This window comes from Muscardinus avellanarius (assembly GCF_963383645.1).
Source record: "Muscardinus avellanarius genome assembly, chromosome: 5".
Lineage (NCBI taxonomy): Eukaryota > Metazoa > Chordata > Mammalia > Rodentia > Gliridae > Muscardinus > Muscardinus avellanarius.
Window position 1 is genome coordinate 47,537,743 of NC_137790.1, and position 25,436 is coordinate 47,563,178.

The 25,436-nt window shown below is 41.3% G+C and overlaps 2 protein-coding genes across 2 annotated transcripts in view; one reads left to right on the forward strand and one right to left on the reverse strand.

The window, feature by feature from the left end:
- CRYBG3 (crystallin beta-gamma domain containing 3) overlaps nucleotides 1–2,810 on the forward strand; it is a gene marked incomplete at both ends in the record, with an annotated part of 116,312 nt that extends 113,502 nt beyond the window's left edge. The window contains 3 exons of the mRNA XM_080696491.1: nucleotides 690–848; nucleotides 1,784–1,943; nucleotides 2,722–2,810. Coding sequence (XP_080552617.1) covers nucleotides 690–848; nucleotides 1,784–1,943; nucleotides 2,722–2,810 — 408 coding nt within the window. The remainder of the gene's footprint in view (nucleotides 1–689; nucleotides 849–1,783; nucleotides 1,944–2,721) is intronic.
- Nucleotides 2,811–4,733: 1,923 nt separating this feature from the next.
- On the reverse strand, nucleotides 4,734–24,635 carry RIOX2 (ribosomal oxygenase 2; the record flags this gene model as incomplete). Its single annotated transcript, XM_080696353.1, has 9 exons — nucleotides 4,734–4,892; nucleotides 5,728–5,817; nucleotides 7,793–7,881; nucleotides 9,880–10,051; nucleotides 10,660–10,762; nucleotides 14,917–15,020; nucleotides 18,761–18,889; nucleotides 20,946–21,065; nucleotides 24,204–24,635. The coding sequence occupies 9 exons, from the start codon at nucleotides 24,633–24,635 to the stop codon at nucleotides 4,734–4,736; spliced, it is 1,398 nt and encodes a 465-aa protein (XP_080552479.1).
- Nucleotides 24,636–25,436: the final 801 nt, after the last annotated feature.

Sequence of the window (25,436 nt, forward strand, 5' to 3'; positions counted from 1 at the left end):
GTAGCGCTATTATCCTTAGTGTTGAGTCCCAGATTTAACATTTTGTTTTAAAACTCCCCTTTTTATGTTCCAGCCCAAGAGGCTGGAGTCTCTGTTATCTAATCATGAGAACTAAGGCAGTGACTAAACACGCATAGTCTTTTCCTTTGAGGACATATACGGGTCCTAAGTAAATAAGGAAATGTTCACAGTTGGGCCCCTTAGCCCTCTGGGCTTTCCAGTCATTGGACATTTAAACATTGCTCCAGACAGTGCATCTGTTGGTCTTTCCTTTCCTGGGTTGCTCTAAGATCCTTGTAGGTAGGACCCTGCCCTTATCCCCAGTCCCCTTTCGCAGCAATCTGAGACACATCATGGAAAGAAACCCACAAAATCCTGAATTCTTTACTCCCCTACCCCTTGCCACACAGAGTTCCGATGAATGAAATGATTACCTTTTTACCCTTCCAAAAGAGTATTTTTTAGGAAGTATACTAGAGATAATATAATTTGAGCTTTGAGATCAATAGTCTAAGGGCTTGCTAATAAAAAGTATTAATTTATACATATAAGCTAAGGGAAATAGAAGTAAAACTGAGATAAGTCAGGTAGTCACCTCTCAGTCCGCCTCCCCGTGTTTCTTCTTTAGAAGGTTAGTTGATTTCCAGACATGAAAATTTATTTCCAAATGGCCATTTCTTCTGTCACAGCCTGCAGTGTACATCAGAATAAAGAACCGGGCCCAGAATGAATACCTGACAGTCACTGGAAATCTGGCCGACACGAGGGCAATGTCTGTGTGCATCTCTCCCTATAGCGGGAAGAACACTCAGATCTGGCACTACTGCCGAGGACTCTTTAAATCCAAGGTAAACACCCTGCTTTTTGGTGTTCCTTCTTTTCTCTTGGAAACCAGAATCTAGCCAGAGTAACTGGCATAAATAAAATAATGCAACTTTCTAGAAATAGTCTACTGTGTGATCATAAAAATACTGATATCTGTACTCACAAAGACTTTAAGTAAAATGGACTTAGTTTTTAGTGTAGAAAACCTGGTTTTGATTTTTGGTAAAAACCAAAGTTATCACATACTACAGACATGCATAAGTGATTGTTTTAAAAATTCAACGATGACACAAGTTATTAGATCTGAATAGGACAATGTGCTGCATCTGGCATTCCTTGCTTGATGGCCCAGATGAAATCAGCTGTCTGCATGAATACAAACATGTTAAAACCCTTTCATTTTCAAAATATACAGTGCAGCAGTAGTAGAATAAAGAAGCTTTTGTTGGAGGAAGCTTAGAAAATGAAATTTAAGTTTGTTTTTCTATGACCCCTTCATTATGTTTAGTGCTGTGGGAGAGAGAGCACTAGTTAAAAAAAAATTAAAACCATGTATAATTCTCATGCTTAAAAAATACAAAGTATTAAAAAGCAATTATTGTCGGGATATCTTTAGCATATCATCTGATGTTTATATATGAAAACCTTGTTGTACATAATATATCTTAAGCTAACAGGAACATCTAATTCTTATTCAACCAACCTTTATGGGTCATCATCTGTTGTCAGATGTGCATGTCATTTTAAAAACAACTACAGTGCCTCTGTTGAGTGTCTGCACCATCTCCTTCCTCTAGGCAAAACGATTTTTAAAAGTTCTACTGAAATTTTACTATGTAGGATTCTTTTCAGTTACGATAGTCATTTACCATCTCTGACATATTTACGTAAAAGAAAAGGGACTCTCGTCAGTTTATTTTATCAAATACTGTCCTGCCATTTTATTTAATGCTTCCAGGCCAGTGATACCTGTCTTGATGTGATTGGTGGCCGGGACACACCTGGCGCTAAGGTAGCCCTATGGACTGAACATGGACAATTCAGGCAGAAGTGGAGACTGAATAAAAATGGAACCATCAGCTCCTACCTCAGTGACCAACTTGTCCTTGATATTAAAGGTAGGCCTTTGATGACATGCCATGTGTTGCGTCTCAGAATATCAGTTTAAGTTTCAAGTCTCTTCATTTTGGCTTGGGTTAAGGATGTCCTGATATATAAGTGTTGAGCCGCTTTAATTATGTTTTACAAACCAATTACCTCTATGCATCAAGCACAAACACCTATCCACAAAATCCAAGGCTTATTTTCATTAGGAGTTATAAAATTTTCATTTGCAAAAGTAATTTGTGTGGTCTTGAATAGTTCACTATTTGAAGCATCAAAAACCCATAAAATGAATTACATCTGTTTCTTGAAACATCTGTAACTATTTGCCCTGAATTGCTATGGTCTCTAAAAGTCCTCAGTTAAACCTTAAAGTAGATAATCAGTTAACCTTGTTTTTTAATTCAGCAAGATCAGGGCCAATATTATTCACAGCCATTGCTTTAATGGGGTTAGTCACCACCACTCTTGGTGAACAAAAACGCAGTCCCTGACGTCCAGCCAGAGTTTTCTCAGGGCACTTTGTTCTCAAGAATGGCATTGTTAGGGCACACTGCTTCTAAAATCATGTATTATATACCTTCTACTTTTTCAGTTTGAGTCATAAGAAGGTCCAAATTAGAGGTGAAGACTGGCTGTGCCTGTTCAAACTCAGTTTCCCATTTCAGACCACTTGGTAAATGGCACATGAATCTACTTCAAGGGTGGGCTGAACAAAAGCTTGTGAAAATTGCAAAATTGCTCAGTGCCTGTGTGAACAAATACTCTTTTCTTTGGGAATTTCTATTTTAGGAGGGAACTACTGTGACAAGACTCATGTCATTGTAAATCAGCCCCTGGAGGGAGAAGAAACACAGAAGTGGGACATTGAAATACTGTGAGAGTCAACACCGCCTTTAGAAAGCAAAGGGGCCTCAACTCCTTCGTTGCTCATGCAGGAGGGAAAGGAAGTGGCTGCGTCCTCACTCTTGCACCGCTGAGCAGAAAGAACCTTTCCCTGCAAGCTCCAAGACTATTGCTTGCATAACCATGCAGAAGCTCAAAATAATTCTTGTCACCAATTGAGTGTTCCTGTGGGGAAAGTGTTAGAATTTCTGGGAAAGGTTCTCTTCCTGATGGATCCCATTTGTGGTAAGCAAGCTTCCTGAAGTCTCTCTGTTCTCTCCTATCCACCAAACATGAATGCTATTCTTGATGGGTTATTACAGGATACTGGTGATGCTCTTATCTGTTTTAGTTACCAGTATCCCACTAGATTCTTAATGACAGCAAGGCACAGGGAGACAAACTCCGGTAAGTCACTGTACTTTGGCAAAAAGATGAGTAATTTTTAACAGCATCTTAAAATGTATTTAATAAGCCCTCCTAGTAAGTGGCTACTGTATTAAGTAAGCCTCCAGTTTTTTATAGTGAAGCTATTCTATCTGAAACACCCTGTGAGTATTTATACTTTTAGCTGACCCCAAGGAGGGACCTCAGCTTTGTTAGGCAAAAGGCACCAGGATTGGAGTATTTATTTTCTGTGGTCATTCTTGGCTCAGTCTTTGAAACGGAAAAAGTATAAATAATCTTTGAGTGCCAACCTCTCACTCTAGTGTGAACAAACATCCCTCCAAGAGACTAGACCTGTAACAACAGTTACCTATTCTGGTGCTGAAACCCTGCCTTTAAGTGTTTTTAAAGACCGTGTCACTCAAATGTAAGTATAGTCAAATTTCTCTTTGCCTGAAGAGGAAAAAAAAAAAAAATCCAAATGAAAACAAAGTAGTGTTTGAGCTTTGATCTTACCATCTTACTTTTCCAGTAAAGGTGCAATTGATTTCTCTACTCAGTGACAAAAAACTCAGGTTTTCACTCCAGTTTTAAATAGCTTACATTTAAGCAAAATCAGGTAGGAAATCAGTTTTAGTTTCCAATAATCATTACCATTTGTAATAGCACAAGTAACAAGCATTTTTCCCTCCTGAGTTGTATTTAAACTTACATTGAGACAATTGTTCCTTTCATCCCCAACTTTTACCAGAAAGCAGAAAAATGCTCTATTTTTATATAGAAAGATGTAATTCTCTGGTGATATTTTTAAAAATATCAATATATATGCACTTTAGAATGTAAAATAACAGTGAATAGCTTAAACTGAAAGACTCACTAGTTTGAGTATTTTTTTTAATAGATGTGGTCTTTCCATGTAAATATTTTTCCCCAATCTCAGGCTCTTCTCATCTTTTAAGCAGCATCTGAAAACTCCCTTTTGTCTATAGATGTTGAGTGCCTCTCATGGGTGTGGCAGTATTATTTAATAAACTTATGTTACAGGGATAACTTTATTTTAACAGGGGGGGTATGTATACATAAAGGTATGTATATTTTCATTGTAAAAACCAACTTAAAATTCTTCATGTTAATAGTTTAAAATTTTTCTAGAGCTAAAGAGGCTCTTTAATGTTGTTTCTTCCAAAGAACAAAGCCAGGTTATTGACATTTAATTCCATGTGATATACATTTATTGTAATTGTACCTTTTCTACCACACTGGACTAAATAAACTTGCCAAAAGTATGGTTTTGTCACACTCTGGGACACCTAGTATTTTACTGTGTTTTTTTTTTTCCCTTCCGTGTTTCTGTATTGAGGGACTGATACACAGGTAAGGGGACTTGATATTTTCTCCTTGACTCATGTGTATAACCATCCCTTCTACCCAGTGTGTTGACCCAGACCAGCAGGATGTACTAACATTTACGTCTTTCCATTAAAAAGAAGTATGTGCATATAGAGTAGCAGTTATTTGACTCTGTGAAGGCACTAGATCACTTGGATCAAGCATTCCGTCCAGAGGGATAACGCCAGGCTTATTTTCTCCTCATCTGTAGTAAGTTTCAGGTCCTTGACACAGATAGCTGAACTGTTGCAAATTTGCTTCAGTGCATCCACATGTGACAAAGGAAAACGAAGTCCATGAGACTGAAAAAGGGGAAATTACATGGTTACTGAAGTGGCATTTTCCTTATAAACTTCCACAACTCTCAGGACATCATTATTATTATTATTATTATTATTATTATTATTATTATTTTATCATTATTATTTATTTGGCAGTATTGGGGATGAAACCCAGGGGCATTCTACCTCCGAGCTACACCCCCAGCCCTATTTTTTATTCTTTATTTTGAAACAGGGTTTCACTGAGTTGCAAAGGGCCTCACTAAGTAAAAGCATCATTATTTTTGATACCCTGCACAACTATGAAATTTATTCCAGATAAGCTATTTATATCAACTATGATTAGGTAGCTTCTAGAAGTTGCATAAAAAGCATCTACACTTAAATAGTAATTGATATTAGTCATTTATTTCACTTTTTATGTAAGGCTACAGGCCTCAGCTACTCTGTTTTACAACAGGCCTTCGTGTCTTCTCTGAACTGTCTGACTTCATCATCCTTAGGCAAGGGCTGTAAGTCATATGAAGTGGTAGGTCTACACTACAGACATAAAAGCACACTACAAATAAATCAAAAAGTAATAGAAGCTGAGCGTGGTGGTACACACTTGTAATTCCAGTACTTAGAAGGCAGAGACAGGAGGATTGAAGGTTCGGGGAAAGCCTCAGCAACTTAGATCCTGTTTCTAAAGAAAATAGGGCTGGAGATGTAGCCCAGAGGTAGAATACCCTTGGTGTTCAGTCCCCTGTACCACAGATAAAAGTAATAATAGTCGTCGTCATCATCATCATCATCATCTGTTCTTCCTAGTCACCAAGCAAATCAGAGGGAAAGACATTTTTCAGCTAGAACAAACCTCCGTTTCCTCCTCATTTCCCATCATGTGTGTTTCTCTCCTATTCTTAAGAGAATGATAGACATAAACCATCTTTTCTTGAACTTCATCCTTGGAAGGGAAAAAAAGAGTTAAAGTCATCAACAACAAAATACTGAAGGCTTCAATCCTAAGAGGGTTTTCTAATAGGTCAACACCAAAAAGCTCTCAAAGCCATGGTGATCAAATGAAATTTACTGAATACTGTAATGGATCCTTTGGTCAAAAGGCTACAATGTATGTGTATACATATATACACTGCCTATAGTTCATTAATGGGTACTCAGAGTCATTGTTTTTTATAAGATAAAATCAATTCTTCAGGAACTTGATTTATATGCTAACTTATCAATGAACAACCCCCCCCCCCCCCCCAGTACTGGGAATGGAACCCAGGGGCATTCTACCTTCTTTATTATGGAACCCAGGGGCATTCTACCTTCTTTATTTTGAAACAAGATCTCGCTGAGTTGCAGTCTCCTCATTGAGCTGGGGCTGGTATCGAACCACAGTCCTCCTGTCTCAGCCTCCCAAATGCTGGGATTACAAGTGTGTACCACCACACCCTGCTTGAACAGTTTTTCTTAAAATCATATCTGCACTTTTTTTGCAAGAAGAACTTATTAGATACAAACTGACAACCTGCGTATTAGAAAATACCAGCTATGTGATTTTATATACAATTCTGTTTGGATCACACAGCCTCCCAGGTAATTTCTACTTCCTTCATTCCCCATCCTGCAGGGTGTGGGTTTTTATCTCTACTGGAACCTTTAGTCATTCTTTGTCACCTCTTAAAGGACAGAAACCTTGGCCTGACATACAGAATTGGTTATCAGAATTGCTTTTTAAATGAAGTGGGAATGTGTACTATTTTTGTGTGTGTGGCACTGGGGATGGAACCCAGAGGCATTCTACCTCGAAGCTATACCCTCAGCCCTATTTTTTATTGTTTTATTTTGAAACAGGGTCTCACTGAGTTACAAAGGGCCTAAGTAGCTGAGGCTGTCTGCGAACCGCGATCCTCCTGTCTCAGCCTCTCAAGTACTGGGATTACAAGCATGTGCCACCTCATCCAGCAGAATGTGTACTTTTAAGTTTTCATATATGTCAGCTTCTCCATGTATGGCCCAGATGGCTGTACAATCTGATTAGGAGACACGTAAGCCTTCCCTTAATCCCCTCAGTCCTTCCTGGGGCACTTCCTGAAACAGCTGAGGAGGAACAGGGTGAAGCCATACTGTGGAATAGTTCCCAAGGTCCTCAGGATTGTACAAGGAGCTATAACAAACTGTAAATGCACAGGTTCTAATCCAGACCAAATGAAGCCCAGGAATTTAAATTTAAAAAAAGCTTTTCAGCCAGGCAAGGGAGTACATGCTTATAATACCAATACTTGGGAGGCTGAGACAGGAGGATCACAGTTTCAAGGATAGCCTCAGCAAGATAGTGAGACTGTTTCAGAATAAACAAAAAAATTTTTTTTTTTTAAGACTGGGGGTATAACTCACAGGGAGAATGCCCCTGGGTTCAATCCTCAGTACCACACACATATAAAAAAAAAAAAAAAAGGCTTTTCATTTTCAGTTGAGTCCATGATCAGTTAGTTAGTTCAGGGACTCACTGAGCTAGGTAGCAGGTTTACAGAATATTGGTCTTGTTCTCCATGATGTACAGGATAAGAGTTTGAGAGAAACCATCATCAAAACTACAGACACACAAAGAGATGTATGCAGTTCAGATGATGAGAGAGGACCGAGGCAGGGGTTCCAGAGAGCAAGGTCTCCAGTGTGGCCTGCAGTCGGGTGGGAAGACAAGACCAGATTTGTATCCACAGAAGAGGAATGAAGGGTCTCTGTAGTGTTGAGGGCAAGCCCTCAAACACCTAACATGCGTGGAAATTTGGAACTAATGGTGAGCAGGGTGACGATATTAAACTAAACAGACTCCCAAGGGAAAAGGGCAGGACCAGTGCTCCTTCTAAGGACCCAGGACCTGTGAGGGAAATACCATGAGAACAGAGGAAATCTCCCCTCTAGATACTCACGGATCGATCCTGATCTGGCCCTACTGTGAGGATGATGTGGTCTTTGAACTGGAGTCTCACTATGCTGTCCAGCCTCGGTAACTTTCCACCTAAAAAATCAAAACAACAAAAGCATATTCAAACCTGTTTGCAGGTGCAACTACTTAGTAGGAAACACAATTTGCTAGTGAATCCAAATATGGGGTGCCCTTGCCCCTGCAAGTATTCACTTACCCCAACATTTACAGTAATATTAAAAGTATACCATATGGAGCTCATTCTTGATGTGAAGATAAACATACATTTAGATAAATAACAATATAAGTTAATAAGTACATTAAATAGGTATAAATAGTACCATCAAACTGTAATAGCTATTACGACAGGGCCATGTCACCTTTCACGCAGAAAATTTATCCAGCAGTTCCTGTCCTTTCTAAGCTTTTTTTTTTTGCCCCTCCTGTGTTCTTAGAGGTGCTGAGTTCAAATTATACCACCAATCCTTTTTTTTTTTTTTTTTTTTTTTTTTTAACTGCTGATGGAACCCAGGGTCACTCTACCTCCAAGTTACACACCCAGTCCTGTTTTTTTTATTCTTTATTTTGAAATAGGGTCTTACTGGCTACCACTAATCCTTAACTGTGTGACCCCGGCAGATTAGTGACTCTCTGTAGGTCAAATAGAGCGTTCTATAAAATCCATGGAATAAAGTTCACAGAATAAAAGCCTACTCTTTTCCAAAATGAATTTAACTTAGTACCAAAACAGCTAAAACCTGAAGAGCCGCATGGGGTCATCTAGGTTGGTTAATAGTCTTAAGGGATCTTAACTTTATTGCATCTAACAGCTATGACAAGGAAACCATCAGGTAAAACATCCTGCATCATAAGCTGGACCTCAGCAAATTCTGTTACAACATTGCTGGTAAAATGCTTGCTGTTCTGAATAGATGCAATCAAAAACTCCATCAACTCCCTTCAAGGAAACATACAGATTCAGTGTGAGAAGACTTTACAGATAGTCTACCTCAGTGGTTTTCACCTGGTGATGACTTTTGAAAGAATCAGGAAAATACCTCTCTCTCAACTCTACTGAGAAAAAGAAAAGCAGCCTGGAAGCTGATGAGGTCTTGTCCTTCTGTTGAGCTCATGGTTTCAGAAACACAAAGTAGTTAGACAAGACCACTCCAACCATGACAGATAAGACATACACACTCCAGGCTCATATCAGAACTTAGGCAAAAAACAAAATTGTCCAGAGCACTGCAGCAAACACACCCCTGCTCTGGCTAATGAGTGGCTGCAGCGGCTGCTGCTGCTGCTTACCTGTGCTAACCTACCTGATGCATTCCTCCTGCCCATCAGATGGGATGTAGAAGAGACCTAGCCATAGACTCCTCCCTCTTCCTCAGCTTCAATCCAGAGCAATGCCCTGCTCCCTTGAGCCCTCTCAGAAAGCACCGAGCTCCAGCCCACATCTGATAAATCCTCTCTAGTGCCCCTTTACTGAGATGCTCTACAGTTCTCAGTGATGCACAGGCTACTGCTGCAACATGTGTGTTCAGAGTGGCCTTTGCTAAAGGACACTGACACCACTCATCCCGAGGGCATTATATCAGCAGAAGCAGCCCCGGTTAAATTAGCCACCTCTAACTTGAAGGTCAGTGATAATCTTGAACATTTTGATATTTCACCCAGCAATGACAACATTTTATCCATCCTTGCCTTAATTCCAGCATGATTATTTCAACATGTTGAATGGCCAAGTTCTTAAAACTTGATTACTTCCAACATGATTATTTCAATCATGTTCAAGTTCTTAAAAGTTCCTGGATATATAGCACAGTACCCCCCAAAAATATATTTCTCACCCCAAAAGACAAGCCTCTTCCTATCATACTCAAATACAAGTTAACTGCAAATGATTTGTGAGGTTGGACACACTACTGAGTGCAGCACCTCTAGCCCAACCCCATGTTATAAGGACAGACTTAGGTCCACAGTGATACTCAAACACTAAATCCTTTCCATCTGCTCAAAGAGGAGCCTCATCAGGAAAGCTTTCAACATACTCCACTAGACCACCAGGAAGAAAGCAGCAAGCTTCACCTGGAGTCACCAGCTCCGTTCCATCACCAACACAGTAAGGGGGGAGTCTGTTCATGACAAAATCTTTCTTCATATCTGATGAAAGCGGTGCTTTGGTGGCCTCCAGTCTGTCCGCGAGAGTCCTCAGAAAGCCACTTAATCTTCTGGTCGCAGCAGCTGTGGTTTCCACCTGCTGAAGACACACAGGTGAGCCCTGGCCAGAACCCCAGCAGAACATTTGGCCCAGATCAGTCTCCAGGGTAGTGTGCTGAGCCTACCACCACCCGCCACAGACGTTAACTCTGTTATTCTAAAGAAATGCGGAGACTAGCAGAACCTTAACGACAACGATACCCCATTACATCTTTCTAACCTGTTCATATCATGCTGCCCACTGTTTGTAAAAAAAAAGGTCTTCTCAAAACTGACAAAATAGTACTACTTCAAAATGCAAAAATGGATGGAAAAGATAGGGAATAAACCAAAGCCGGGGTTTCTCCTCTAACTGGCAGTCTGACCAATGCTGAGTTTACAGTTTCCCTGGCAAAATTTATTTATTCAACTATTTACTTAGCAAGCATTTCCACAAGGCCTGCTACTACCTCTGAAATTCAAAAAGAACCATTTGCACAATGCCCACTGTGCTCTGGATAGCAACATAATAGGCAAGACTCTTGTTCATTCTGCAAATCGCAGAGCTCAGCAGGTCAGCAAGGCAGATGAGCTTGGCACATCTGTGAAGAAGGGCCGTGGAGTCCCTAGGAAGCAGGGCTGAGGCTGCCACCCTTCATGATTCCTTACCATGAGCAGTTGCCGGGGTATTCCAGTCCGTAATGCCACATCTTCCTTTGCAGTATCAAAGACGAGCCCTGAAATGGTGTCCAAAAGGAAATCTCCCCATGAACTAGAACATGCGTCAAGGAGAGAAGAAAAAAAAGTGAATGCATGTAAAATATACACAAAATACCTTTACTAATAAAACCCAAACTAATAATTAGGTTCCAACCTCCCTGTCCAGGCATTGAGTTCAATTAATCTGATGTTACTCGGCATAGAAACCTAAGACCTTCAATCAACCATGAGGTTCCTTTCCCTCACCAGGCAATCACTTTAAAAGTGAAAAGCAGGAAGCTAAAATCAGAAAATTAATCAGATGCTATTATATAACAGCATCTGATTGTTTTACAAACCAAAGTTTTACAACAGGCTTCTATGAGAAGAGCTCTGCAGAAAACTTTAACTCATTAAAAGCTCTAGAAAAAAATATCTTTTATATAACAAACAGCTAGATCCCTAGGCTATATAATTTATTTATTTATTTATTTATTTATTTATTTATTTATTTATTTATTTTCAGTACCAGAGATGGAACCCAGGGGCATTCTACCTCTGAGCTACACGCCTGGTCCTATTTTTTAGTCTTTTTTATTTTTTAAACCAGGGGCTCACTGAGTTGCGGAGGGCCTCGCTAAGTAGCTGAGGCTGTCCGCAAACCGCGATCCTCCAGTCTCTGCCTCCTGAATGCTGGAGTTATAAGCATGTGCCACCACCCTGGCTCCTAAACTATGTAATTATTTAAATGGTTAAATATTACACTTTCCTTTGCACTTAAAAATTTTTTAACAATTTTGTTCTCCCCTCCCAGAAAGGTGGCAAAGGAGGACAAAAGCCACTTGAGGCTTACATTCCCCACGGTACCTGCTACTGGTGGCTTCACTACTTTGTGACTTCATGTCACAGCTAATCTGGCATCTTTTTAAAAAAATTTTTTATTAGTGCATTGCAGTCACACATCTTAATGGAGTACGAAATGGTAGAGGCATACATACCACATCACCCGAATCCCATTCCATCCCCCCCCCACCTTCTCATGTTTGGCTTTGTGACTGGCATCTCTTAATTGAACTTCAACCTGGAGGATACATGCAGACCTTGCAGCAACAAAAATTACATAGGTACTTTGCACTGTTACAGGTGGAAGTCATATGGTGACAACTCATGGGAGAATTTCAAGCGGCTAAATGGGGCTCTATACTCTTCTAAGAGTCACAGGAGATCTCAGGACTTTCTACAATTTAGAAATAACACTTCTTAAAGGGTTCACTTTAGTAAAACACCAAATTAACCTGCTTCTGTCCCATGCAGAAGACACCAAAGGTTCCAACAATGCTGTCTTGAGAGGTATTAGGAAAAGGCTCTGAATTTTCACCCTGCACTAGACTGGTTGAAAAAGCCCAGCCTCAGAGCATAAGGAAGGCTATTTTGGGGGAAGAGGGTCCTTCAGTTACATTTTTCCATTCCACTTCCAAAATCACTGATTGAGCCCACGTTAGAGTTGGGTCTACACATGTTAGTCATGGTGACCACACACATCCCTGGGCAGCAACTTCTGTAATTTATAAAGTTCCTCCCCAGCCAGGTGTGGTGGCACATCCTTGTAATCCCAATACTTGGGAAGCTGAGACAAGAGGAAGGCAGGTTCAAGGACTGCCCCAGCAATTAAGAGAGACCCTCTGCAACTTACTAAGACTCTGTTTCCAAATAAAAGATAAAATGGGGTCAAGGTGTAGCTCAGAGGTAGAATGCCCATGGGTTCAATCCCCAGTACCACAAACATACATAAGTAAATTTAAATAAGAGTTCCTCCCCAGCCTCAGGTGACTGGAGGAGGCTGTGTTGGAATTGGGGCAGCCTACTAGATCTTCACTCTTGGGATTGGGGAGTAGAGTGAGTCAGGTATTGGGGAGCAGAAGCAAGAGCTAATAGGTTTAACGAGACAGGGGGAGGTCAGAGAAATAACTGAGCCTGACGATGAGCCAACATTATGAATACACTGAAGCTGGGAAGGAGAGGAGGAAGCAAAAACCAACTGCAAGAAACCCAGACGGTGACAGTAACAGAAATGGAAGAAAAGCAGAAAGAATTAGCAAGTGAGGGAGTGGCTGGGTAACATTAATAATGGGACACCTGAGGAAGCAGAGATGTTCATGGGACCAAACTCAGCTCTGCTACAGGCCAGAGCTGCTGCTCTGGACCCAGAAGGAAATCCTAGTTCTGTGGCCTGGCCTGTCAACAATACCTGTGATTCACTCGCTCAATTTCCCCTGCTCTCCTTGAGCTGGCCGCAGGGACTAACGTTCCTCACACTTCAGGGAACCCAACTAGCCACGGTGACAAAGACATTTTTCAAAATGGAAGCCAGAGCCAAGTGTGGTGGTGCACACTGGTAATCCCAGCATTTGGCAGGCTGAGACAGGAGGATTGTGGTTCGCGGAACCCGTTTCAAAATAAAGAGTAACAACAACAAAAAAAAAAAAAAAATAGGGAAAGGGGTGTTGCTTGGAGGTAGAATGCCCCTAGGTTCCATCCCCAATACCACACCAAAAAAAAAAAAAAAAAAAAAAAAAGAGGGAGCCAGATAAAGCTTGGCTTTCTACTTGTGGACAAGACAGCATTAACCTTAGGCCAGGCTCCAGCAAGTTCCTCTAGTCTGTCCCTTGAGCACAGAGGTAAATGTCACACTGGGAAGTCAAATGAAGAAGCCCTGGTATGCTAACTGACTTGTTTTGCAAGGTATAGCTTTGAAGGTCAAGGGAACATGCTATCCCATGGACCTGGGCTATTCTCTCCTGTCACAACCTTCTGACCTCTCCCTACTGATTCCTTCTTTCAAACTCACTCAGTGCAATGTCAAGTCATTTCTGAACCCTTCCTGGTGACCCAGCTTAGCTACTGCACTCCTGTAGGCTTCACAGGTCTCAACAAACTTGTGACAGAATTTATCACACTGTTTGACAATTATTTAGGTAGCTATCCCCCCTCCTGCCACCAATTCCAAAGTAAAGGCTTTGGAGTAACGCCAGCATTCCGAGCAACTAGCAGTGTCTAGTGCGTGCCTCCTGGGTGCTAACTAATGGCTGCTGTTTTAAAGTCTGGTTTGGATCAGCAAGGTTGTTACTTTTTAGAAAGAAGTTCACCAAAAAGGAGAACAAAATTATGTCATTTACAGGGAAATGAATCAAACTAGAGAACATTATGCTAAGTGAGATTAGTCAGTCACAAAAAGTAAGAAATTGGATGCTCTCTCTAATATGCTGAAGCTAGGGAGAAAGAGGGTCATAGGAGGAGCTCTAGGTGAAGGAGAAGAAACCGTAAATGAACAAATAAGGCACTCTGAGGGGTTGGGGAGGGGGAGGAGGGAAAGTCCCTAATGTACATGATGTACATTTACAAACATATCAAAGTCAATCACTAAGCCAAGCATGAGAAGGAAGGAGGGGAGAGGGAATGGGGTGGGAATGGGGGAAGGGCTAAATGAGTGATGTGTGCATGTAGGTCTCTACCGTGTTGTACCCCATTAAGATATATGACTACAATGCACCAATAAAAAATTTAAAAAAACATAAGCTCATACAGCACTGCTGCCCTGTTCTTGTTATGCTTTTAACTGAACTATCATCATCTCATGAAGATTTAGTTCTCACTGTTCCACACTCCTTTCCTACTTTGTGGACCATAAAAGCTAGAAATCTTTATAATAGAGAAAAAGACATTTCACAGGCTCTAGAGTCTCTGTTGGGAATGTTGAAAATGTTTTGAGAAAAGATAATGGTAATAGCTATGTAAATGTCATTGATACCAACAAAACTGTATACCTAAACACAGTTTAAAATGGCATGCTTTATGCTATAAATATTTTACCACAATCTTTTAAAAAAAAATAGAGGCAGGAGGAAAAAAAAGATACCAAGAGGAGCCTAGCCTGGCATCACAAACACACTGACATACCTATAAGCTATAGACTTCTTCTTTCCAAACTGTGGGACCCTTATTTGGACAACTCCCAGTATCCTAATATACAGTGAGACTCATGGTGTTCCTTTCTAGTTGGGAGTCTGGGTGGGTGAGTCACACAAATGGGACATGAAAGGAAGTCAGCAAGGAGACAGAAAGGAATTAGAGGTAGTGGCCAACACCCTCCCGTCCCTCCCGGATGGGCTGCCTAGGCCATTGGCCTGGGGCTGTCCTGGGGTCTAGGCTGGGAGGCAGAGCCATTACTTGTTCTGGTAGGTGCTGATGGTCACATGCGTGGAGTGGGCCAGCCCCGGAGGAGTGTCCGCCTGATGAATGGTCCCTCTGGGAAAGTATAACAGGTCACCTGGCTAAAGAAGAAGAGAAGAGGGCGAGGAGTTAATAGTGGTCTATCTCTCAGCCCTCTGTTTTAAAGAGATAAACATAGGCTTAGAGCTCTAATTCTTCATTCTAGAAACCAGTTGCCCTGGGAAGTCTCTGTGCTGGGCTCATGTATCACTGAGTGTATCCAGCTCCATCGTGTCCTCAAGTGGGTCACTCTGAACCATGATCCACAAGAGGCTTTCAGTCTTTATTCTCACACTGACACCAGACACACCTAAGACTAGCCCCCTCCTTGATTCTAGGATCAAGGAAAGTAACATCACTCCCCCATCCTTGCTTAAGTGTAGGTCTCTGGTTCACAGAGATACTGCCACACACAGGCCAGTGAATCAGGGTGACTTAATTACCTACCCTGAGCCTCAGGCTCTATCACTAGAATGGGATAACAGCCCCCAAACCCACAAGATCATTTAGAGATTAAAGAGATGCTGTTTCCAAAGCACTTGAGGTTGATGGGCTTGTGGCTATATGATGTATTTTACCTGTTGATGCCTCACCCTCTGATACTTTTTAAAGTCTTCCAGTAGTTTTTATACTTCAGCCATCCTCTACTCCCCAGAGTCTAACCTACACAAGCACCAAGCACACAACATTGGTTCAAAACATGTTGGAAAAATGGGTGAAAATCTACACAATCCCTCATTAAACCTAAAAACTAGATGTAATGAGAGATTAGTTATTTTAGGCAGAAAAATCGCCTTCATCATATCCAAAACCAGTGGGCAGAAATATTCTCTCCAACTAACGTCTGCCCCAAGCTACCTCCTCCCTTATCCTACCCAGACCAAAACCTTCTGTACAGTAACTGCCTAGAGAGGGACAGCCTCAAGAAGGCCGCTCACCTCCCCTCTGCAAGTACAAGAAGCAGTCTAGCTCAGTGCTTAAGACCAGGAGCCCTGGAGACCGCTCAATAAATATCACCCTAAAAGGAATTTTAAAGATTTTCTTCAGAGCCGGGCATGATGCCACATGCTTGTAATCCCAGCACTTGTGAGGCGGAGACGGGAGGATCACAGGTTTGAAGCCAGCCTTAGCAGCTTAGTGAGGCTCTCAGCATCTTAGTGAGAACCTGTTTCCAAATAAAATATAAAATAGGTCTGGAAGTGTTGCTTGGAGGTAGAAGGTCCCTGGGCTCCATCCCCAGTATTACAAAAAAAAGAAAATGATTTTCTTCAAAGCAAGAAACAATATACATCTAATATATATTCTTGGTTTCTGATTTTCTCTAAATTATACCAAACCAACAGTACTTCAAGCAAATAAACTCTTTACTGATACTTGTAACTATCATGTACTCAATGTCTCTATGCCCACCTCTAAGTGAGGCCCTCGCTTTTATTCATTCATTCCATCAGACTTGATCAGCGCCCCTCAGGTCTTGCTGGAAAAGATATGCAAGGAGACTGAGATTCTTCCCCAGAGCCTCCAGCAGGAATGCAGATCTGAGGCCCCAGTGACTTTTGAACTTCTGGCCTACCGAACTATAAGTTTGCATTGTTATAATAATCACTACACTAACACAGACTTAGAGACATACAGCTCATCCAAGGAATTTCATTGTAAAGGAAGCATCAAAATAGTTACCTTTCAATCCTTGCAGCCTATGAGGTAAATATTATAATCTCTATTTTGATTGAGAAACAATCTTAGGTAAATACTTTGCCCAAGGACATGGATCTAAGTGGCAGCACTGAATTCTAACCCATCTCTGTCAGAGCCCTAGGCAAAGGCTGGTGCCTTCCTTTTGGAGGTTGTCTTCATGCTGAAAGCCCTGGCTTGACAGACATACAGCACAGGCTGACCCTGGGACAGCAGGAAGGAGGGTGATAAAGACTTCAGGATTCCTGTTGTATCCCTGCACCCGTCCCCCAACCAGAGTGGCTCAGCTTTTCTATTTCATGTACTGGGCATTTACATGAGGTCTCATTAGAAGAGATGCACTGATTTAAACCTCACACGTATTTGCATCTTCACACTTGACAAGCACTGTGCAGCACGGTGCTGTCGCTCTCCTTCCAAGAGACCAGGGCATCTCCGTGGACACCATTCTCTGAGTGTTTAATGGGCATCTTGGAGGACTCCATCTCTTCCAAGTCCCATGCCAGCAGTACAGAAAAGCCAACCCTCCATACTCAAAGGCCACTTTCCTCGGAAGCCTTTTCAAGCAGGACACCCAGCCAGGCTGTCAGCCTGAGCTATTCAGCTCTGACCTGAGAGACCATAGCTGGATAGCTGAGTCTCTAGCTTAAAAACAATCCACCAAGAGTCTATATAAAATTACTTCACCAAGAGCAAATGTTGGCAAATTTTTTTGGTGAAAGGCCAACTATAATGATAGTAAATATTTTTGCTTTGTGGCCACGTGGTCACTGTGGCAGACAGAGTCTGCAGGTGTCACATCAGCACAGAAACACACAGTCCATTAGGAATGGATGTGACTGTGTACTAATAAACTCTACTTAACAAAAACAGGCAGAGGGCCAAACTTCAGGCCCATGCACTGTTGACCCAGAGCATATAAAACCAAGGTTACCTTTATTGTTGTTTATTTATTTATGTGTACTCTAATATACGCACTCATCCTAAAAAGGGAAATTGCTTTCCCTCAGTTATTGGCAGGCAGGGAAAGATCTTAAAATCAAGGATGAGATGCAAGGCATTGATAAGATTTAGACATCAATTATAACTTCAAGATGTAAGAAATACAAAAACAGTAATTATATAGTTTGATTGCAATATATTCTTTTATAAACATCTCGGGAATGGTTTGCATTAACCATTCTTTTATTTTACCATTAAAGGAAATTCAACTTATGTTTCCTAAAAAAGGATATAATGTTTAATTGTGAAGCTACTGTTATTTCCTCTAAGTTGTTGTTTCTCAACAACTTCTGCTAGGGATTGGATATGTTCTCATTCTGGACAATGAATCAAAGACAGATTTTCAGCTGAGTATGATGGTGCATTCCCGTGATCCCAGTACTTGGAAGGCTGAGACAGGGGGACTGCAGATTTAAGGCTAGCCTAAGCAACTTAGCATGACTTTGGAGGTGTGAGATATCTTAGAGGTAGAATATCCCTGAGTTCAATCCCCAGAACAACAACAACAACAAAACAGATTTTCTCAGCAGCCAGATAAAAATGAACTGGCACATGGTCAAGCCACAGGTGAAGGAGGAATCCTTAAGGGCTTTCATAATTACTATTCTTATAACAACTCTACTTCGGGGGAAGGAGGGGTTACATAATTACTAGACTTCAGCATGCAGGAGAAAAATAGATCATACTGGAATTTCTGCAGCACAAATACTAAGGGATTCCCATCTATGCTTTGTCTAAACAACTTATAGCCCCAAACTGATCCTCATCTTAGATTTAGAGAAACTTCCTATGGCCAAACTTTCCATTTCTACTCTGGAGAAGTTGGTGGTACCATGAATTAAATGTATTACTATTGAACTAGGTCATACAAAGAGTCAGGTTATTAGAAATTTAAATGTACAATTTCCTTAGCTCACTTCTCCAAGTGCAAACCACCAAGACTCTCAGAAGCTACCTGTGCTGGCTAACTACAGTGTCAGTCACAATGAGTTCCGGGATATATACCCCGAAGTGGACTGCTGCAAACTCTAAACCTCAAACCTGAACTTACGGCCTTAGTAAAAGGTAAGCGGCTCAGAGAGGTGCCCGCGTGGTCAGCCCGTACCTTCAATGTGAACTCGTGAGTCGGCGTACCGATCCTGTCCTCAGCCTCCACACTGTACTCTCGTGCCAGGGGCACCGTGGGTGAGTAGAGGCGCCAGTGCTTCTCTCCCTCCAGCTGAAGGATGAAAACCTACGGAAACCACAGATCTGGGAGGTCAGCGTGGGGCCCAACCACTCACAAATTTCATAGAAACATCACAAATTTCAGATAAAAAAAGTAAAAAGTGAAGGGTCAGAAATGCATGTCACTTCAAATATAAGTTGCCACTACTGATTTCTATTCTTAAGAAAACAGGTAATTACGGATCATTAATACTGAAGAGATATTCATGGTTTTCACTTTGAGCACAGCCAAGTTCTTCATATCTCACTATCTTATTCCTTTAAATCTTCTGTCAGACCGCTGAAAGTGCATAATCTCCGTAGAAAAGCCAAGCTTTGGTGATTGCTGAGAGTCTAAAGTCCTAAATATCGAAAGGGCCTTAGCAGATAGGAAAACTTCAAGTTTCCTATTCTTTATTCAGCCAAAGACATCTTAATACTCTATTCAGAATATTTTTTAAAAAATGCTTTTGGAGCCGGGCACGGTGGCGCACACTTGTAATCCCAACATTTGGGAGGCTGAGACCAGAAGATCAGGGTTCAAAGACAGCCTCAGCTACTTAGTAAATTTTTGCAAATCAGTGAGACTCTGTTTCAAAAATAAAGACTAAAAAAAAAAAAAAAAAGTGCCAGGGGTGTCACTCAGAGGTTCCCCTGGGTTCCATCCATAATACTGCAAAAAAAAGTTTTAAAAAAGATGGTAGGCTAGGCTTGGTGGCACACGCTTGTAATCTCAGCATTCGGGAGGGGGAGACCGGAGGATCACAGTTCATGTACAGCCTCAGCTACTTAGCGAGGGAGGCCCTTCTCAATTCACTGACGCCCTGTTTCAAAAATGAAATGACTAAAAAATAGGGCTGGGAGTGTAGCTTGGAAGTACAATGCCCCTGAGTTCCATCCCTGGTACCACAAAAAAAAAAAAAAAAAAAAAAAGCTTTTGGAAAATGTGTTGATATCAAATTGTTCTCAGGGGGATAATTGAAACTTTTAATATTTCCATGTTCTCACCTCACATTAACAACAAAAATAAAACTATGAAATACTTAAGTCAGAATTAACCTTTTTGGGGAAGCCAGGTACAGTGAAATTAACACTTGGCAAGGTGCCAATGCTTAAGTGAAATTGTGACCCCCATTCTGGCTATCCCAAGACTTTTACATATGGAAAAAAAAAACATATATATATATATAGTCTTGGCAGCTACTGAAAATGAACAAAATGAATTCAGATGTAAGGACAATTTGTGATCTCACCTTATTAAAAACCATATTTTGTGAAATTAAAAGGCCAATCACTTTTTTTTTTTTTTTGTGGGTCTGGGGATAGAACCCAGATGCATTTGACCTCTGAGCTTCACCCCCTGCCCTATGTTTTATTCTTTATTTTGAAACAGGGTCTCACTAAGTTACGGAGGGCCTCACTAAGTAGCTGAGGCTGTCCATGAACCATGATCCTCCAGTCTCGGCCTCCCAAATGCTGGGATTATAAGTGTGCGCCACAACACCAGGCTTGCCAATTACTTTTCTATAGATAAAGTTACGAAATACCTGTTTCAAAGGAAGGTGTAAGGCAGGGAACAATTTCTCCCTTTGAAAAGAAGCAGGAAACCAATTTGGAGGGATTTGTTTTCACCCAACATTTAGATGAGGCCAAGATCTCCAGACAGTGTATTACAAAGAGTGGCCACAGACTTGGTCTAAGAGCCTTAAAAAGTAACAAGAACTTGCTGGGCGTGGTGGTGCACGCTTGTAATCCTCGTGCTTGGGAGGCGGAGACAAGAGGATTGCACTGGTTTGAAGCCAGCCCCACTGGCTTAAGAGACCCTGTTTCCAAATTAAAAAAAAAAAAAAAAAAAAAAAAAAAAAAAAAAATATATATATATATATATATATATATATATATATATATATAACAGGTCTGGGAGTGTAGCCCAGAGGTAGAAGGGTTTCCAGGAACCCCAGTACCACCAAAAAAAAAAAAAAAAAAAAAAAAAAGTAATAAGAACTGAACACCAACAACTGTAAAAACCCAGGCCCTCAGCACCTCATCCCTCCACACCCTGTGCAACCTGCTTCCTCTCTTACCTCGACGTCATCATAGTGGGGAGGCAGGCCCTGAGATCCTCCAGGGGTAATGTACACGTTTGAGCCGACTAAAGAGCCAAAATAACACTCCAACTTCTCCTGGATCCTCCAGAGCTCATCCTGTCCAAAAGGAGGAGTGGAGTGGAAAGTAGATTCGAAATAAGATAAACACACAAACGTTCCTCACGTAGGAAGTCTTTGTTGAACAATTACTATAGGCCTGACAGTGAGACGGTGAAAGGGTGCTCAGGAATCTCCCAGCCTAGCATGAGCACCCTCAGAAGGAGGTGAGCAGACACATGAGACAAGCAAGGCAGGCAACTGGGGGTCCTGAGGATTTTAGGCAGGAAAGAGATGTGATCTGATTGGTGTGTTTAAAAGCTCACTCCATCTCTCCAGTGGAGAGTAGATCCCGAAAAATGCAAAACAGAGTAGTCCAGAAGCTTCTAAGACCACAGCCCAGGAGAAAAGTGAACAGGACTGTGGGAAAGGCCGAGACAAGTAGAAAAGTTGAGCTGTACTCCAGAAGTAGCACTGAGAGAACATGCTGATGGATTGAAGGGTATGGAAGTGAGAAGATTAAATAAATAAATAAATAAATAAATAAATAAATAAACCCGGTTTCCGACTTGGGCACAGTTCGCCCTTTCATTTATTGAGATGGGAAAAGCTTTTTTTTGTGTGTGTGTGTGGTACCGGGGATAGAACCCAGGGGCATTTTACCTCTAAGCTACACTCCTAGCCCTAATTTTTTTTTTTTTTATTCATTATTTTGAGACAGAGTCTCACTGATTTGCAAAAGACCTGAGTAGCTGAGGCTGTCCACGAACTGTGATCCTCCTGTCTCGGCCTCCCGAATACTGGGATAATAAACGTGAGCCACCACGCCCGGCAGGAAAAAACTTATTTAAAAAATAAAATTTTCTAAATTTGGGACGCTAAACCTCTGTAACCTCTGTACACCCCCACCCCCACTCCATCTGGAGTTGTTGTTTAAACAAGTCTGAAGTCCTGGCAGAGGCTGGGGATTTACACTTGAGAACTGCCTTTAAAATGAGTACTTATAAAAGGACCAGGGGCTGAAATGGAAACCGAGGGAGGGAATGTAGACTGTACAAGGACAAGTGAGAACAAGGCTACACAGCATCTATAATCAACTCCTCAGGCAGAAGGCGACGGAAGAGCCTAGAGAGGAGCCACATATGCCTGTGTGCGAGACGGAGATCTGATTTTCCCAAGACAGGGAAGAGAAGCAGCAATTAGGCCACGTAGACATTAACACTCCCCGTGCGCCAGCCAGGCACTGCTTCTAAGTGTTTCACTCATATTAATTCCCTCACAACAACCCTGTCTCACAAAGTAGTACTACCGTTACCTCTAATTTACAGATGAGGAAACTTAGGGACCAGAACCCAATTTTTTTTTAAATTAGGGACTGAATCCGGGGGAGGTACAACCCTAGTTCTACTTTATGTATTTTTTTGCAAACACTGAAACAGGATCTCACTGCTATGCATATGTGCATGCTGGTGTGGACCCTGTACTCCTCCTGCCTCAGCCTCCCTAGTACTATCACCACACCCAGTTTGAACACACAGCTATTAAATGATGGACCCATGATTCACATTCAGCAGCCTACCTCCATAGTCCAGATCTTTCAGCTAAGTGAAGAAAAGGTGAGTCACCTATGCTAAAGAGACCCAAGATTTAAGCATATGAATGTACTGCACCTGGCACATAGAAGACATAACACATTAAAATATTTGCTGAGTAAAACCTGTGACTACAGCTTGGGAGTCAATTCTATACTTGGAATGAAAGGCAAATACAGTAGTAAAAATACCAAGTGGGAAGAACTGGGGCAGTATGAAAAAAGCTTTGGTAGACATCTTTATATGGACCACTATAGGCTTCTTTATTTATAGATCTGAGTTCTCCTTAACACAGGAAAAATAATTTAATGGCCTCTGAATAGCTCCAATGAGGTGACAGAGCTCCCAAGGAGCCTAATTTGTTTCAGGGAGAGGCCAAGAGGACCTGGCTCTGTAATTCTGTTTATACAGTAACTGGAGGCACTAGAAAACCAAGGGTTCTTCCTTTCTCTCTCTGTTGTCCTGAGAGATCTTTCTGGACCGAGTGGGTGATTTTCTTTCCCAACATACGCATCAGTCAGGGTCTGCAAATGATGAAAACGTGTCTCTTTTCTTTGTAAGGGTTACTAAAAAAAAGTATCAATTCTATAGTTTTCCTTTTTCTCTTGGACCTTTAGCTTCTAAATCCATGAACTTTGGCCTAATAAAAAGAGACGAGGCTGCCAAGTTGTAGTTAAAAACTAGGTGACTACAGTTTCTTTATTAAAAAAAAAAAAAGTCATTACCACCCCCATTCTAACACTGAGGAGTATTACAAACCAACTTATCTCAAGTTCTACTTCTATCGGTTCCACCCTGGATCACAGCAAGGATTTCTCAATGAGGATAACACCATCTAGAACTCAGAAGAGTCCCTCAACTGTTCTGGGCCACCTGACATGCAAATCTCTCACACCTCTAGGATAGCAGGTTACCTCATCCTGAGTGCATTTTTTAAATACAGAAGCTGAGTAAAAAAGAGGCAAATAACTTCCCAAATGTCAATCACTGGTTACAGAATACATTTTAAAATTAGCCAGCCCTCTAGACTAGCAAATCGAAGCTACCATCTACCTATGACTGCTTCCCCTTGCCCCAGAAGCAGTTCTGTGCCCTGCCCCCCAATGTCACCAGTTCAGCTATTACTAATGGTGAGGTCTCTTTCTTAAACATGCATCTGGTAGGTGAGCTGGTCCCACATCCAAAGCATCCACTCTAAGGAGAGGCAATTTCAAGAAAAATATCGCCTTGATACTATCAATGCCCTAAATTATAATGATAGGATAAACCATATAGAAATCTCTACTATACACAAAAACATAAAACGGCCCCATAGAACATGCCCTGGAGGTGCAATGCTGCTTTAATAATTTTATATAAATTCCCAATATAACTTACTTTTTGCAGTTCGATGATGGCCAGCAACATCTACCCTGAGTTGCTGGAGATTCTAACAACTTACACAAAAGATAACACAGACTCTCCTAAGAATGCATTTAAAGACCAAATAGGCACCATCCCTTCTCAAAACAGCAAGAAACTCATCACATTCAACCTTGAGTTGACCTATGGTCAAACATTAGCCCCTAAACATGTATAAGGACTCAGCAGTAAAGAAGCTTGTTACCTTAAATCTCTGAGGTTGGTGAAACTGAATTGTTGCCCTTTTCTGATCAAAATCTTTTCTCAGCTGGAGAAAGTGTGCTCTTCCATCTTTATTTAAGACCTTCTTCTTCCCACTGACACACCGGCAGACATTCACATCTTTTCCATAGTACATACCCTGGCCGCACAGACTCTTCAGATCTGTCAGCCTGAACAGGGACTGGTAATATGTGGCCAGAGCAGGGTCATCCCTCTGGATGAGAAGGGGCTTCTGCTCCCAGAATTCTTTGAAGAAAGTCTCTGCCTTGATGGGTGAGATTAAACTTTCAAAGAGACCACTCGGGCTGTCAAAGTTCAAGATGGAAAGCCCACCAGCTATCTCCATCTTCACCTGCTTACAGGGAACAGGACCTTCTTCCTTCCCATTCTTTGCAGGTCTCACTTTCTTTGGCATCGTTTTTGCCTTCAAGCAGAGAGGAAGTACAAAGCTACTATAAGAACAAAACACACATGGTTAGCTTTATGGGGAGTGTTGGTAATAGTGGGCTGCACACCCACTTCATGTGTGACTATAATGCCTTAGGAGAACTCTTCCTAAGTCTGTGCTACTTCCCACAGAATATGAAATAGCCTTAAGTCAAAGCCATTTCTTCCAAGATATGATTCAATCTCAAACACTACTCAGATTATACATTCATCTAAAGGAAAACATGTTTTTCTCATATGTAAGAACTAAGTCCTGGAATTCATTATTTATTAGGAGGTATAATTATCCCAAATTAAACCATTCAACATCTCAGCAGTCCTACTCATAAATTTGGCCTGTGGCCATTGACACAGCAAAGCCAAAAATATTAAATTTGGCTGCAATCACTTAGCACAAAATCCTGAACCTAATTAGATGTACTCTGAGTTACAAACATTTGATGGAGAACAACCAACAGCTGTCCACTGCCAGATGTTTCCCACCACTGCATCACAATCAGTTTTTCAGGTAGAAACCAAGTACTCTGGACCCGTGGTGTCACCTGGTGGCTAGAGTGAAACGCTAAAGGAGTCCTAAGACTCTGCCAACCCCCTGAAAGTCTTCTTTCCAAATATGAGTTTATTCTTGAAAATTTCCACTTTATCAGAACCGTCTCCCTAGTTAAAAAAAATTAATGAGTTGAAATGTAAAGGCTAAAATAGTTATATACCAAGTCTTTGAAATTTTATAACTTTTTCACTAAAAGAAAACATAATAAAATAGCATCAT